Source organism: Triturus cristatus, chromosome 11 (genome assembly GCF_964204655.1).
Source record: "Triturus cristatus chromosome 11, aTriCri1.1, whole genome shotgun sequence".
Classification (NCBI taxonomy): Eukaryota; Metazoa; Chordata; class Amphibia; order Caudata; family Salamandridae; genus Triturus; species Triturus cristatus.
This window is the reverse complement of record NC_140594.1, coordinates 96,436,826-96,453,669: the sequence shown is the minus strand read 5'-3', so window position 1 is coordinate 96,453,669 and position 16,844 is coordinate 96,436,826. Positions and strand designations below refer to the sequence as shown.

General features: G+C 46.4%; 1 protein-coding gene across 1 annotated transcript in view; it reads right to left on the bottom strand.

The window, feature by feature from the left end:
* Positions 1-16,844, bottom strand: part of LOC146783302 (allantoinase, mitochondrial-like) — a 1,087,389-nt gene that overhangs the window by 217,347 nt on the left and 853,198 nt on the right. Inside the window, exon 9 of the mRNA XM_085636065.1 lies at positions 5,916-6,054. Coding sequence (XP_085492191.1) covers positions 5,916-6,054 — 139 coding nt within the window. The remainder of the gene's footprint in view (positions 1-5,915; positions 6,055-16,844) is intronic.

Here is a 16,844-nt window from a genome sequence, read left to right as displayed (position 1 = left end):
AAATGTTTTATTAAATAATAATACTTTTTTCTTTTTTTTTCAGATTGAGAAAGACAATTTTCGAAAAATAAAACCATTTTTTCAAGCAATTTCAATAAAATTTAAATTAATAATTAAATTTTTGGGTGGGTCAGGTAAGTCAGAAATGTGATGGTCCCTTTTTTCCACTTCTCAAACAGATTTTCAGTATTTCGTTATTAATCCCTCAAGGACCTTGTAATGTGGTAATTGTTTTTTACTGTTTTTAAAAAATAAAATAAAAAAAATACGCTTACCGTACGCGTACGGTAAAAAAAAAAAAAAAAGTTTTTAAGAAAAAATGTAAAAAAGTTGAGAGGTAAGGTTGGCTCTTAAAAGAGCCGTTGTGTTCATGCAGGGACAGAGGAAAGAAAGAATGGGAATATTAGCTGGTAGGACAAATGTGCTGGTCTATTCTGTTGTTTATTAGGGGAACACTGGTCTCCCCATGAACAATTAGACCATGGCAATTTGAGCACCGCATTGTAACCCTCGCAAATCGATGGTTAGTTTCCAGAGGACCAGAAAAAGGTGAATCTCCCCCCACAGATGAAGGGCTCAGCTGAGCTGCCGAAGATGGACTCGGCTGAGTTGCTGTGGATGTGCTCGGTCGACTTACTGAAGGGTTTCCTCCAGTATGTCGAGCATGTGTCCTAAGGTGTACATCCTCAAGGTGTCTTAACATAGTGTGATTCCCGAAGGAATACTTCTTGTTAGGATTACCTCTAGAAAGTACACGCTGGCAAAGCTTGCAAGTCACTAAAGCAGCATTTACTTTTTTCTGGCCCTCAGGAAACGTAAAATACTCCCATATAAAAGAGCTCTTTTGTTTCCTCCTTCTCTGCCTGATGGTGGTGCTGCTAGCCTCACTCTCAGAAGAGGAGTGCTGGTCTGCCATCGTATCCCAAAGACAACTCAGCTCCTTCTCCTAATGATTGAATGAATGAATGAAATAGAATTTATCATCGCGCTACTAAGCCCGAAGGCATCAAGGCGCCTAACCAAAAAAAAAAAGTTCAAAAGTAGACTGATCAGAACTAGGGGTAGGCCCTGGCAAATAGCCACGTTTTAAGAGCCTTCCTAAAGGCTTGCATGGAGGGAAGAGATTTGATTTCCTAAGGGATCACAAGCAGAAATGAGGGGAATGGGTGTGGTGTAGGAGAGTTCTAGAACTGAAAGTACTTTAAACCAATCAAAAGTGTTGTTTCTTGATCACATGACCCACCGTGCGCGTACGTTACGCTTACGGAGCGCTTACGGAGCGCTTACAGTAAAAGTACGCATGCGCGTATAAAAGACACGCGCACGCGCGCATGCGCATAACATGCACGCCCCAACACTTCCGCGTAACGCGCGCGTGTAACGTATGCGCGTACGCGCCGCGTACGCAGTACGCATGTCTACGTAAATTGCGTAACCATACGCAAAAAGAGTAGAAATATTACGGACATTACGCAAAACGTACGCTTACCGTAAGCTTACCGTACGCGCACGTAAAAAAAAAATAAAAAAAAAAAATTGGAAAAAAAGAATCACTATGTTATACTAATATATCTTACCTGTTTGGTAAAAAAAAAGAAATTTGAAAAAATAATATATTGCAGAATTTTTAAAATTTAAGCATAGTGTTTAAAGAGAATATAAAGTAAAAATAAAAAGATGTAAAAAACCTTGCAAAAAAAAAAAAAAATCACACGTTTAATATGAGAATTTGTATTTAAAAAACCATACAAAATCACTGAAAAAACCATGGGTTTCACACACGTTATAGGTAAGAATTAGCATTTTAAAAACCATACAAATTCACTGAAAAAACCATGGGTTTCACACACGTTATAGTTAGGAATTAGCATTTAAAAAACCTTGCAAATTCAGTGAAAAAACCATGGGTTTCACACACGTTGTAGTTAGGAATTAGCATTTAAAAAACCTTGCAAATTCAGTGAAAAAACCATAGGTTTCACACACGTTATAGTTAGCTGGACATTTCACTCGTAAAAAACCAATGAAATTCCCCCGTTATAGTTAGTTAAGCTAACTATAACTCGCGCACCCGCAATCCACTGCTGATGACGTCACATATTACATCACTCATGACATGGTCAGTGACATCACTCATGACATCACTGATGACATCTCAAATGACATCACTGATGACATCATCCAGTGAATGTGTATTTTTCTGAAAATTAAATATGTTTTATATATGTATATCTCACGGACGATGGAAGAATAAATGGGTATATAAGTGTCTAAATGGATGATTTGTTTTTGAAAAATTGATTGTATAACTGAGTGATTAAGTGTATCTTAGTGAATACATGGCTTACTGAGTAATGTTTAAATATGTAAATATCTTTATCAGTCTCTCACTTTGTGTATAAGTGGCTGCATGGGTTGGTGAGTAGCTACATGGGTGTTTATATAGGATATTAGGTGGTTTTTTGAGTATCAGTCTGAGTGTCTGCATGGTTTGGTGGGGGGTATTACGTAGTGCATAGGTGCATGAATGAGTGACTCACTGTTTGCATGTGTTGAAGACAGCATGTGTGCAGGACTGTATGGGTGGATGAGTGTGTGTATCGGTGTGTTAGTGAGTGAATGACTGTCTCAATAGTGTCTTTATGAGTAACTACATATGTTTTAAACTAGTATATGTGACTATTGGTGTATATAAGTGAGTATATGTGAGAGTGAGAGATTGAAAGAGTTCCTGTATGAATAAGTATGTGTTTCTATAAGTGATTGTTTAAAAGACTAAGTATGTGTAAGTTTCCGTAGAAGTAAGTGTGGTGGTGTGAGTATAACTGTATATGCAAATAAATCTATGTTTGATTCTTTATTTTCATGAGTGAGTATGTGTGTCAGTAACTCTGTGGATGAGTGGCATTGTGTAGCAGGATGTATAGGTGTATGAGTACATATGATGAGTGAGTACATGTATGAGTGACTGTACAGGACTGTTGGTGAATGAGTGGATGTGTATGTGGATCTTAGAATTACTCAAGAGGTTGTTGTAACTGGTATTGGTATGTCCATTTTTTTGAAAATGTTAGTCTCTATTTTTGAATGTGTGTTTCAAAGGTTATATTAGGGTGAGAGGAGGTCTGCCACTCTATCACAAGGATGATGTCATCAGTGATGTCATCAGTGATGTCATTTGAGATGTCATCAGTGATGTCATGAGTGATGTCACTGACCATGTCATGAGTGATGTAATATGTGACGTCATCAGCAGTGGATTGCGGGTGCGCGAGTTATAGTTAGCTTAACTAACTGTAACGGGGGAATTTCATTGGTTTTTTATGAGTGAAATGTCCAGCTAACTATAACGTGTGTGAAACCTATGGTTTTTTCACTGAATTTGCAAGGTTTTTTAAATGCTAATTCCTAACTATAACGTGTGTGGAACCCATGGTTTTTTCACTGATATATATATATATATATATATATATATTCACTGAAAAAACCATAGGTTTCAGGGGCGTTATAGTTAGCTGGACTTTTCACTTGTACAAAACCATTGAAAATCCCCCGTTATAGTTAGTTCAGCTAACTATAACTCGCGCGCCCGCAATGCACTGCTGATGACGTCACATATTACATCACTCATGACATGGTCAGTGACATCACTCATGACATCACTGATGACTTCTCAAATGACATCACTGATGACATCATCCAGTGAATGTGTGTTTTTCTGAAAATTAAATATGTTTTATATATGTATATCTCCAAGTCGATGGAAGAATAAATGGGTATATAAGTGTCTAAATGGATGATTTGTTTTTGAAAAATTGATTGTGTAACTGACTGATTAAGTGTATCATAGTGAATACATGGCTTAGTGAGCAATGTTTAAATCTGTAAATATCTGTATCAGTCTCTCATTTTGTGTATAAGTGGCTGCATGGGTTGGTGAGTAGCTACATGGGTGTCTATATAGGTTATTATTTGGTTTTTTGAGTATCAGTCTGAGTGTCTGCATGGTTCGGTGGGGGGTATTACGTAGTGCATAGGTGCATGAATGAGTGACTCACTCTTTGTATGTGTTGAAGACAGCATGTGTGCAGGACTGTATGGGTGGATGAGTGTGTGTATGGGTGTGTTAGTGAGTGAATGACTGTCTCAATAGTGTCTTTATGAGTAACTACATATGTTTTAAACTAGTATATGTGAATATTGGTGTATATAAGTGAGTATATGTGAGAGTGAGAGATTGAAAGAGTTCCTGTATGAATAAGTATGTGTTTCTATAAGTGATTGTTTAAAAGACTAAGTATGTGTAAGTTTCCGTAGAAGTAAGTGTGGTGGTGTGTGTATAACTGTATATGCAAATAAATGTATGTTTGATTCTTTATTAGCATGAGTGACTATGTGTGTGAGTAACTCTATGGATGAGTGGCATTGTGTAAAAGGATGTATAGGTGTATGAGTACATATGATGAGTGAATACATGTATGAGTGACTGTATAGGACTGTTGGTGAATGAGTGGGTGTGTATGTGGATCTTAGAATTACTGAAGAGGTTGTTGTAACTGGTATTAGTATGTCCATTGTTTTGAAAAGTTTAGTCTCTATTTTTGAATGTGTGTATCAAAGGTTATATTAGGGTGAGAGGAGGTCTGCCACTCTATCACAAGGATGATGTCATCAGTGATGTCATCAGTGATGTCATTTGAGATGTCATCAGTGATGTCATGAGTGATGTCACTGACCATGTCATGAGTGATGTAATATGTGACGTCATCAGCAGTGCATTGCGGGCGCGCGAGTTATAGTTAGCTGAACTAACTATAACGGGGGAATTTCAATGGTTTTGTACAAGTGAAAAGTCCAGCTAACTATAACACCCCTGAAACCTATGTTTTTTTCAGTGAATTTCTGAGGTTTTTTAAATGCTTATTCCTAACTATAACGTGCCTGAAAACTATGGTTTTTTCAGTGAATATATATATACATATAACGGATGTGAGCTATTGGTTAACAGTGTGGCCAATACAAAACTCATAGTTGTGTGACCTGGAAGGTTTGCTCATTAAAGGCATGCGCGAGAAGCGCGTACTGAGTGCATTTAGACTGGGCACATCCTGCATTGAGTTTGGGGAACAGGGACTTTATTTCAAGACATCTCAGCAACACCTTATTGAAGATTGTTACACTCTTTTCTTTATAAGAACAGTTAAACCAATGGATTTGGGCCACAAAAACCTATATGCTCTTTCTATAATAAGATCTATAGTTCATGGCTTCAGCTATGGAACTTCGTGCTCATTCCAGTACACATAATGGATTGGATGAATTCAGTGAGCCTTTATAATAGTAGAGGTTCCACATATGTGACCCTTATGAACACATTTATACACAGCACACATTACAGAAAAATGGGCATAGACTTAAGAAAATGTATGTCTCTGAAGAAGATGGACTTTTGCTGGATGAGATATTGCTTGCAAATGATGTAATTACCTGTCAAAAAATAAGCAATGTCATGTAATGAAAGGTACACTGCTCCTCTATTCCTTGGCTATGCATTTTTTCAGAGAGTCATGTAAAGGACAGGCAATTAGGTAGATGTATTTTGAGAAAAGCTATCTACAAGCTAGTCATTACAGCCAAGTAGCTTTGATTCCCTGCCCCATCTCCCCTCCCTTGTAAAAGTATGGAGGACCATTGTTCTGATTTTTGTAAGGCGGGTCATGCTTTTTGGGGAACATTTTGATTTTTTTCATTGTTTTGCATGATACCAATTACTGTTCACGCGCATTTTACTAATAATATCCACATTTAGCACACAATACCTTTTATAAAGAGCTGTGAATAGTAGAAACAGGAGACTAAAGTGAAGCTGGTGCAAAAGCTGCAAGCCATGAAATGGTGCTAGTGGTATCACTTACCAAACTGTAAGGAGGCTATTCCACCCCATGCCTTAAGAAAATCGCCATCTGTCAGGAGCTTAAGATCTGGAGTGCAGGGAGAATGGTCAGAAACCACCATATCTATGTGTCCATCAAGTAGGGCTGCCCAAAGTTCCTCCTGCAGGAAAGAGTACAATTAGGTAACTCACTGTGAGCCAAAAACTCAATTAAAACAAGTGATCAAGTGCCTCGCCATATAAGGGTTCCCTGGCTGGTGGGACGTTTTAAAGTTTTTAGTTATGCTTGTGCAAGCCACAGGAATCCCAATCTGGGACACTAGCCTGAAAGACCACCATTCTCCTGAGATCTGCAGTTCTGGGCTCTGATCATCTGTTTCTCGGAGCAATTTAGTTGAACCAACTGAATTAACAACAGAGAAACCCTTAAAAGCAGGACCTGGAAGGTTTGCTCATTAAAGGCATTACAAGAAGAGCGTAATGCGTGCACAATATGACTGTGCCATATTCTGCATGGTATTTGGGGAACCGGTACTTCATTTTAAGACACTGCTGCAATTCCTTCTCTCCTTCTTCTTATTGAAGATTGGTGCACTCTTTTGTTTAAAAGGATTATAGGCCACAAAACCTATATTCTCTTTTTATACTAAGATCTGTATTCCATAACTTCATCTGTGGAATTCCATGCTCCACCAGCAACCTGACACAATGTAATAAAGTGCTGGAAGCTTTTTGAGAACTGATCGAAAAAAGTGCCTAAATACATTTATTTGAGCTAACAGCTCAAATACTATACACACATGCAGATGCTACTGGATATTACTTGCATTATTTAGGTGAATGTCTTCATATATGGAGGAAGCGGTTTAAACAGATCTGAGGCACCACTGTGGGCTCCAGGTTTGGTTTCTTCTATACTCACCTGTTTATGGGTTGCCTTAAAAACAGAGTACGACTGGAGTTTTGTGGCTGCCCAGTGGGCAGAAAAGATCTATTTCTGGAGAAAGTTTATATATGTAGCCTTTATGATACGGACAAGGCCTGAAATTGATCTGCTTCGCTTTAATGAATCTTTGAATCAAAACTAATGTAGTATACAATTTCACATTCACATCAAATAAGAAAAGACTATCGTTATTAGATGTTGAACTATGCAATAAATATAATAGAATAAATAGAGTGCAGGATATACAGCATTGAACTCTTTATGCATTTAGCACGCATCCCAAGATGGAACGTAGAGCTATTCCATGTAGAGAGATGGTTAAAGCTAGGAGAAACTGTAGTGCAGATTTCCTACTGTAGGTGATATGATATTGAGATTTCAACAAAAGAGGTTATGATGAAAATACCAATAATACAACTAAAGACAATGTATTGTGGATTGACAGAAAGACAATATGAGTGAGAAGGATAGTTATGCTAAGAATTTGAATATGTCATGAGTATGATTGATACCAGATGCAGTAGTGGGATATCCTTACTCCAGCTCCACTGCAGTTATAGGGCCTGTTTTTAAAATGGGCATAAAGACATTCCTCAGGTTTTTTACTGGCATATATTGCTAGTCGATTCTGTTGTAAAAGTCCAGGGGTGGGTGTTATTTGATAGACCTATCTGTTTAGTAGAAGAGAACAATATAATTTCAGATTCACAATATGGCTTCAGGCTGCGTAAATCTACCATCGATCAATACTTGAATCTCTATATGGTCATCAATTATTATACAGTTGCCATCTTCGAGTCAGTCCATCTTACCTTTATGGACCTTACATTGGCATTTGACCATGCTAATCGCGATAAAATGTGGATTATTCTTTTGGGCATTGGGTGGACCCAAACATGGTATATTTTTATGGGATCTCCATATAAACACGACTGTATCAGTTAGCTACTCTAATGGTTCTGCATGCACAAATAGTTTTATTATGAGGTGAGGGGTCCGCCAAGGGTGCATTCTTGCCCATTTTTCATTTTCCTTTTATATAAATGGGTTTAGAACAGGCGCTAATAGCTGCCAAGGTAGACTGCCCTCACTTTGGTTGTCGACCCCTTTCGGTACTCTTACATGCAGATGATACTGTATTGATGACCAGGACAGACAAAGATCTGCAAACCCTTTTGAATTCCTTTGATATGGTTCTGAGTAAGTTGGATCCATCCATATATTTTACCACATCTTTTATTATGGTAATGGATCCTCACGCAACAAGTTCTAAGGCATTTAGGGCCCTATTTTGACGTCAGTCGAAAGCCTCCGATCTGCGGTCTGAGGCTTTCCGACCGGCATCTCCGGTTTCACTTTCAACCACTGCATTAGAATGCTGGCAGTTGAAAGTGAAACTGGCCGGTCATTCTGGCTGGATTCCGACTGGCTCCTTGTCCAGTCGGAGACCCCACCGTAATCCCTGAGAACAGCATTTCCGCAGTCAGGATTACAATGTCAGTTTCCGTCAGGCTTTCCATGTCTGGCTCCCAGACATGGAAAGCCTGTCGAAAAGCGACTTTGGGGACCCCTCAGAGTGCCCATTCCTCCACTGCCTCTGGTTGTGGGCTGAGGGGACACCTTTAGTGCGCCCCTGTTAATCCCTGCACCATGTGGCAGGCACCTTAAGGTGCCTGCTATGCGGTTCAGGGATGAACAGAGTCTTCCATTTCTCTCACCAGGTGCGGTCGCATTTTAATGGCGGTGTTGGGCCTGCCGACCAGAGGTCGGTCGGTCCTGAGACCGCTGCAATGTTGGGCGGACTCCTCGTTATCAGGCCCTTAGTATGAGTATTCAGTATTTGGCAAAGGTTAAGATTTTCCTCTAGCTGGGTGTGTTATTTGACTTTAATATGAGCTGGAAACCTTTAGTTACAGCAAGGAAAGAGGAGCTTAGGAGGACTATGTGTGACTTTTTGTGTGCATGAAGTGCTGGGAGTCAGCTTAGCCTGAATCTCTTAATACTCTTAATACTAAATATTGTTTGTTACTTGATCATGCTTTAGAAATCCCCTGGTTTAAGTATATTAGGGATTCATTCTTCAAGTTGTCAATGGTGGAGGTATTTTATAACCCTGAGGGTATTCATAGTGTGGGTTATAAATGGGTGAAGGAACACTTTTTTTTAAGGAAATACATTGTTAGGACAGTAGTCTAAATTGCTGAAACCCTCTGTCTGAAAGTATTTAGGGGTATATTACCAAGTTCCGGCGTTAAAATGATCGCCGCTTTATCGGCAGAAAACTGCCGCTAAAGCGGCGATAATGGGCTTGATAATATGCCCTTGATAATTCCAATAGAAGCCCAGGTTCTGGTGTGAACGTAGGCTTCTATGGGAATTCACAAGGGCATATTATCAAGCCCATTATCGCCGCTTTAGCGGCAGTTTTCTGCCGATAAAGCGGCGATAATTTTAACGCCGGACCTTGATAATATGCCCCTTAGTGCTAACTACCACCCAGGGTATGGAGCCCTATTTAAGTTCTGATGAAAAACAATAGGGATCGATTTTTGCTTGTAAGATTTAGTCTATTGCATTTGTGTTTAGCTCACCCTAAAGGTGGTAATGATTTTGAATCCCTGGGTCCCTGCACCTGCGACTATAGGTCTCCATAAGGTCCAAAACACTCAAGTGGTGGTGTACCGCAAAGTTAGAGTCCATTCATTTACAAGTCCAATCCAAGTTGCATATATTCCAGTTAGTCTTATTTAAATTTTTCATTGGTGATATAAAAAAGGCAGTAAAAATGTTTCGCTCACCATACGTGAACTTCACCAGGGCCATTGAAGCTGTGCATCAATCTGGTCTAGTCTTCACCCGTTGCAAGTTCGATCCCCTAATTGCATTGGATCCTCATGACTCGAGCCGATAGAAGCAATTCAACCAGGTTCTCCTAATGGGCCTCCATCTTAGACACCTTGTTTTGTGTCCCCCACTACTAGTATTTCATGTCGCACCTCAGCACGTCTCACCCGTAATACTCCATAAGGTTTGATGCGTTTTTATCATGTCTTGTAAATTTTATACTGTGTCCAGGAAAACATTTACTTTTGAATTTTGTATGTATTTAAGAGCTATAACTACTCTTAGGATTTCATAGGAAGATTAATAATGCTGCTAATTTTTAAGTATTTTCGTAGTAGAACGTATTTTTTATGATGTATTGTATTAATGATTCTGATGTATGCTTTTATGGTTTTAAATGTAACCGAATAATTATATATATTGATACCAGATAGAGCTTTAAGATTTCAAAGTTTAGTCACAATTTGAAAAGACATTGTCACATTTTTACAGGGTTCCACAAATTGCTGAAATTATTAATCAGTATTTCATTTTGCAATACACTTAGAGACATCGGAAACCCTAGCTATTGTACTGATGAGAAGACTAAGGTGCCGATCACGATCCGGCAAAAAATTCCTCCGTGCGACTCGTATCGGGTCTTTTTACCGTACGAATCGTACAAATGCCGTACGAACTGGCAATCACGATTCGCATGGTAAAAAGTCCATACGACCCGCACCGGGAATCATTCCCCACACGTCCTCGGGTCGGAAAACGTGTCCGACACGTCCTCGGACGATTTACCTTACAAACGTAAAAATCCAAGTCCGACCGAGGAATCACGATCCATCCCGTGCGTCCGAGCCTACAACCGTATGGAAAAAACACTGTCCGCACCGAACACCAATAGCAACCATGGAGACATGTGCCCGCATACGCGCCCAACACTCCCCCCAGCCCCCGTACGTCCGACACGTACCCCCCGTATATGTATACCCCCACCCGTCTATGTACACCCCAGTACGTTCCAGTCGTACCCCCACCCCAGTACGTGTCGTACCACCGTCAATGTAAACCCCCCCACCCCTGTACGTGTCGTACCACCGTCTATGTACACCCCAGTACGTTCCAGTTGCACCCCCACCCCAGTACGTGTCGTACCCCCCGTGTACCTACACCCCAGTACGTTCGAGCCACACCCCCACCCCAGTACGTGTCACAGCCCCGTCTACCTACACCCCAGTACGTTCCAGTCGTACCCCCACCCCAGTACGTGTCGTACCACCGTCAATGTACACCCCCCCACCCCTGTACGTGTCGTACCACCGTCTATGTACACCCCCCCACCCCTGTACGTGTCGTACCACCGTCAATGTACACCCCCCCACCCCTGTACGTGTCGTACCACCGTCCATGTACACCCCAGTACGTTCCAGTCGTACCCCCACCCCAGTACGTGTCGTACCACCGTCAATGTACACCCCCCCACCCCAGTACGTGTCGTACCACCGTCAATGTACACCCCCCCACCCCTGTACGTGTCGTACCACCGTCAATGTACACCCCCCCACCCCTGTACGTGTCGTACCACCGTCAATGTAAACCCCCCCACCCCTGTACGTGTCGTACCACCGTCAATGTACACCCCCCCACCCCTGTACGTGTCGTACCACCGTCCATGTACACCCCAGTACGTTCCAGTCGTACCCCCACCCCAGTACGTGTCGTACCACCGTCAATGTACACCCCCCCACCCCAGTACGTGTCGTACCACCGTCAATGTACACCCCCCCACCCCTGTACGTGTCGTACCACCGTCAATGTACACCCCCCCACCCCTGTACGTGTCGTACCACCGTCAATGTAAACCCCCCCACCCCTGTACGTGTCGTACCACCGTCAATGTACACCCCCCCACCCCTGTACGTGTCGTACCACCGTCCATGTACACCCCAGTACGTTCCAGTCGTACCCCCACCCCAGTACGTGTCGTACCACCGTCAATGTACACCCCCCCACCCCTGTACGTGTCGTACCACCGTCAATGTAAACCCCCCCACCCCTGTACGTGTCGTACCACCGTCAATGTACACCCCCCCACCCCTGTACGTGTCGTACCACCGTCCATGTACACCCCAGTACGTTCCAGTCGTACCCCCACCCCAGTACGTGTCGTACCACCGTCAATGTACACCCCCCCACCCCAGTACGTGTCGTACCACCGTCAATGTACACCCCCCCACCCCTGTACGTGTCGTACCACCGTCAATGTACACCCCCCCACCCCTGTACGTGTCGTACCACCGTCAATGTAAACCCCCCCACCCCTGTACGTGTCGTACCACCGTCAATGTACACCCCCCCACCCCTGTACGTGTCGTACCACCGTCCATGTACACCCCAGTACGTTCCAGTCGTACCCCCACCCCAGTACGTGTCGTACCACCGTCAATGTACACCCCCCCACCCCTGTACGTGTCGTACCACCGTCCATGTACACCCCAGTACGTTCCAGTCGTACCCCCACCCCAGTACGTGTCGTACCACCGTCAATGTACACCCCCCCACCCCTGTACGTGTCGTACCACCGTCCATGTACACCCCAGTACGTTCCAGTCGTACCCCCACCCCAGTACGTGTCGTACCACCGTCAATGTACACCCCCCCACCCCTGTACGTGTCGTACCACCGTCAATGTACACCCCCCCACCCCTGTACGTGTCGTACCACCGTCAATGTACACCCCCCCACCCCTGTACGTGTCGTACCACCGTCAATGTACACCCCCCCACCCCTGTACGTGTCGTACCACCGTCCATGTACACCCCAGTACGTTCCAGTCGTACCCCCACCCCAGTACGTGTCGTACCACCGTCAATGTACACCCCCCCACCCCTGTACGTGTCGTACCACCGTCCATGTACACCCCAGTACGTTCCAGTCGTACCCCCACCCCAGTACGTGTCGTACCACCGTCAATGTACACCCCCCCACCCCTGTACGTGTCGTACCACCGTCCATGTACACCCCAGTACGTTCCAGTCGTACCCCCACCCCAGTACGTGTCGTACCACCGTCAATGTACACCCCCCCACCCCTGTACGTGTCGTACCACCGTCCATGTACACCCCAGTACGTTCCAGTCGTACCCCCACCCCAGTACGTTCCTGGCGCACCCCCAACACAACCTCCTAAGTACGGAGCGCACCCCATGCCCCAACATCACAACCGCATGTACGAGTCGTGCAAAGCCACACACAAGGACCAAATCGTACAACCAAATGGCCCATGTACACACCGTACACACGCTCAAAACGCACGTACACAACAAGGACAAAACAAAAAAACTCAACAATACACCATTCGAAAGGCACACAGCCACTAAACATGGCCAACAACCACTAAAATAACACAATCACTGACCTGCAACTGTCAAAAACAAACAGAGGCCCAATACACCACCACTCCTTATAACACACCCACCCAAAATTCAAACACTGCCACACCCACCCATGGACCAATAAAAAGGGCCCACACACACAAACCATGAGCCTTTGCAACAGACCCACTGCTGCCAGACACCACAGAACCAGACTACAAGCGACACCACATCTTACACTTGCACACCTTCACACGACCACCCTCACAAACACCCTCTCATCACATTCACACACACACACAACCATCCACACCCCCCCCCAACATCCACACACCCCCACACCCACACCATCCCCACCCACACCCCTCACCATGCCCACTACCAAGAATCCAAAGTTCAGTCACCGAGAGTTGGAGGTCCTTGTTGATCAAATCCTCAGAGTCGAGCCACAGATCTTTGGAACATTGGTCAGAAGCACCAGCCAGGCAGCCAAAACAGCCATGTGGCAGACCATCGTCGATGCTGTGAATGCTGTTGCGGACACCAGGAGGACCAAGCAGGATTGCCAGAACAGGTGGTACGATCTGCGGAGGAGGGTCAGAGCCAAGAGACAGGAGGAACACGACCAGGCCAACGCCACCGGAGGAGGGCCCTCCCGCAGACCCGTACAGTACCATCCCTGGGAGGAGAGGGTGATGGCCATACTGCCGGTGGAGGCAGTTGAAGGAGTAGAAGGACTCCGAGACCCGGGTGAGTACACAAACAACGCACCTCACATGGGGGGAACTGCAACCACAAACAAAATTACTAACAGGCACGCAACCACCACAAGCCATCGCATTACTCAACCACACTCCATGAGCAGGCACATGCCACTGCTGCCACCATGCCCCATGCACCCAGCTGGACAATGTCAAGTCACAGGCCACAGAAGACAACAACACATGACACGGTAACCCGGATGGCGGGAGTGTGGGCACCAAGAATCACATAGTGCGACTCCAAAGCAGACAACAATGCCCTCTGCCCATATGGCCTAGGTCACAGCCAGACAAACACTGTGTCCCAACACAGGAATGACTTGCCAGCAAATGGCGGATGCCTTGCATCAACACATGGGGGTGAAGGCACTGTTTTGCACATGCCAGCAGCTAATGAACAGCCAACAGTGTGAAAGAGTGGCAGCACACACCACCACAGCAGCAGCGCACAGACACACAGCAGACAAAATGGGTGCCTGGAGATCAGAAACAAACTCACATCAACAGGCCAAGGGCCACTCAAAGATCTGCTAACAGTGTGTGCCCAGGAAGCTGGGCCAAGGTGACAGAGGGTGACACACGGAGGGAGGGAGAGGGGGACACAGAGGGAGGGAGAGGGGGACTGAGAGGGAGGGAGACACAGGAAGATGGACAGAGGGAGGAGGCTGACACACAGAGGGAGGGAGAGGGGGACAGAGAGGGAGGGAGAGGGGGACAGAGAGGGAGGGAGAGGGGGACAGAGAGGGAGGGAGACACAGGAAGATGGACAGAGGGAGGAGGCTGACACACAGAGGGAGGGAGAGGGGGACACAGAGGGAGGGAGACACAGGAAGATGGACAGAGGGAGGAGGCTGACACACAGAGGGAGGGAGAGGGGGACACAGAGGGAGGGAGACACAGGAAGATGGACAGAGGGAGGAGGCTGACACACAGAGGGAGGGAGAGGGGGACAGAGAGGGAGGGAGAGGGGGACAGAGAGGGAGGGAGAGGGGGACAGAGAGGGAGGGAGACACAGGAAGATGGACAGAGGGAGGAGGCTGACACACAGAGGGAGGGAGAGGGGGACACAGAGGGAGGGAGACACAGGAAGATGGACAGAGGGAGGAGGCTGACACACAGAGGGAGGGAGAGGGGGACACAGAGGGAGGGAGAGGGGGACACAGAGGGAGGGAGAGGGGGACACAGAGGGAGGGAGAGGGGGACAGAGAGGGAGGGAGACACAGGAAGATGGACAGAGGGAGGAGGCTGACACACAGAGGGAGGGAGAGGGGGACACAGAGGGAGGGAGAGGGGGACACAGAGGGAGGGAGAGGGGGACACAGAGGGAGGGAGAGGGGGACAGAGAGGGAGGGAGAGGGGGACAGAGAAGGAGGGAGACACAGGGAGAGCAAATCAGTCCTTTGGTGTGTGGGAATGTCTGCTCGTCAGCAGGTGGACTGCGTGCATGTAGACAAGGGTGCCCAGTGCCAGAACCCCCCCTCTTCATCATGGCAAAACGCAGGGCCATGTTACAACCTGTACACGAGCACAAGGACAGCCACCTGCATCATATGAGTGTGTGGATCCACTCCATGTGCACATGTACAGTGCTACAAGGAAGGCGCAAGTGCATGGCTCGCCACACATGCACACTCCACTGCTGACTGCAGTCACACTTGACGCAGCAAGTAAGACTGTGCCACACATAGTTAAAGGGGCCAAATTGGTGCCCAAGGGACACACACATGCACAAGTGCACTGTGAGTGGAATGCAAGACAGATCCTAATTCCAAGAGGAAATGTGCCAACTTTGTAACGGATGCAACATGGATGTTGCATGGATCAAAAGTAACATTGTCTCTCTCACACACAGGTCAACGTCGTGCTGCACCCCCCAACACTGGGGGGGAACACTCACAGGACCCGGATCTGCAGGAGACCGATCCCACCGGCAGCGACCACTCTCACCACTCTGCGGACGACCCCGACCGACCTGGCCCCTCTGGTGTCCAACCACCTGCAGCACCTGCGTCAGGTACAACCGTGCCAACCACCACCCCCACTCCTGCCACATCCCAGGAGACACCCAGGATCCCTGCCCCAACACCACAATGCAGCCAGGCTCGCCAGGAGGGACACGGTGTCCCGGGCACCCAGGAGGAGGCAGGCGACAACGCCAATGCCACCCCTCAGGGGTCCCGGAGACCCCATGTGCCCACAAGTGCAGGCCAGACGCAAGTGGGCAGGGGTGGTGGGAGTGGAGAGCGGCAGAGGCGCGAGCCTGACCAGTTGGCTGGGGATCCGGTATTTTCCCATGTCCGTAACATCCTGGACTCATACCGGCAGGACACCACGGGCATGGCCCAGGTTGTGTCCGTCCTCGAGGGGATCAAGGTCCAGCAGGCCCAGCAACATGCGGAGCTAATAGCCTGTCTACAGCTACACCAACGGAGGATGGAGGACAGACAGGCTGAGCAAGTGACGGCGTCCCAGGGGATTCACGCTGAACTCCGTCGGATGGCCGACACCATGGCCGACCCTCCCTGTGCCAGAAGGCGGAGAACATCACCACCCACAGGGAGGGATCATGAGGAGGAGGAGGAAACATCCGACGGAGCATCCCAGACGTCGTCACGGCCTGCTGCTGAGGTTCCCCGCAGGAAGCCGGGTCGTCCACGGAAAGGACCGTGAGGGTGGCTGCTACATCACCATCTCCCAGGACACCTGGCCTGGCACCTGGCCCACTGGAGCAACAGCATCACAGCATCAAGAGACATTCTCTGCCACATGGCCCTGCTGGTCACTGGCTGACCAATGTTGACAAAGACTGTGGCATGGACTCTGAGGATTTCCAATGGCAAGGACACCAACTCCCCTACTGAACTTTGGATTCCCTAATCCCGGAAAGGCCCTCACTTGGCCCCCCCCCCCCAATAATAAATCACACTATTAAGAGTAGATGCCTGCTGGTAGCATTATTACCTAACATGTGTCTTGTACAGTCTAAACATGCCTGAGTCATCTGTTCACTTCAACCATCCACACCCTGGGGCCTGAGTC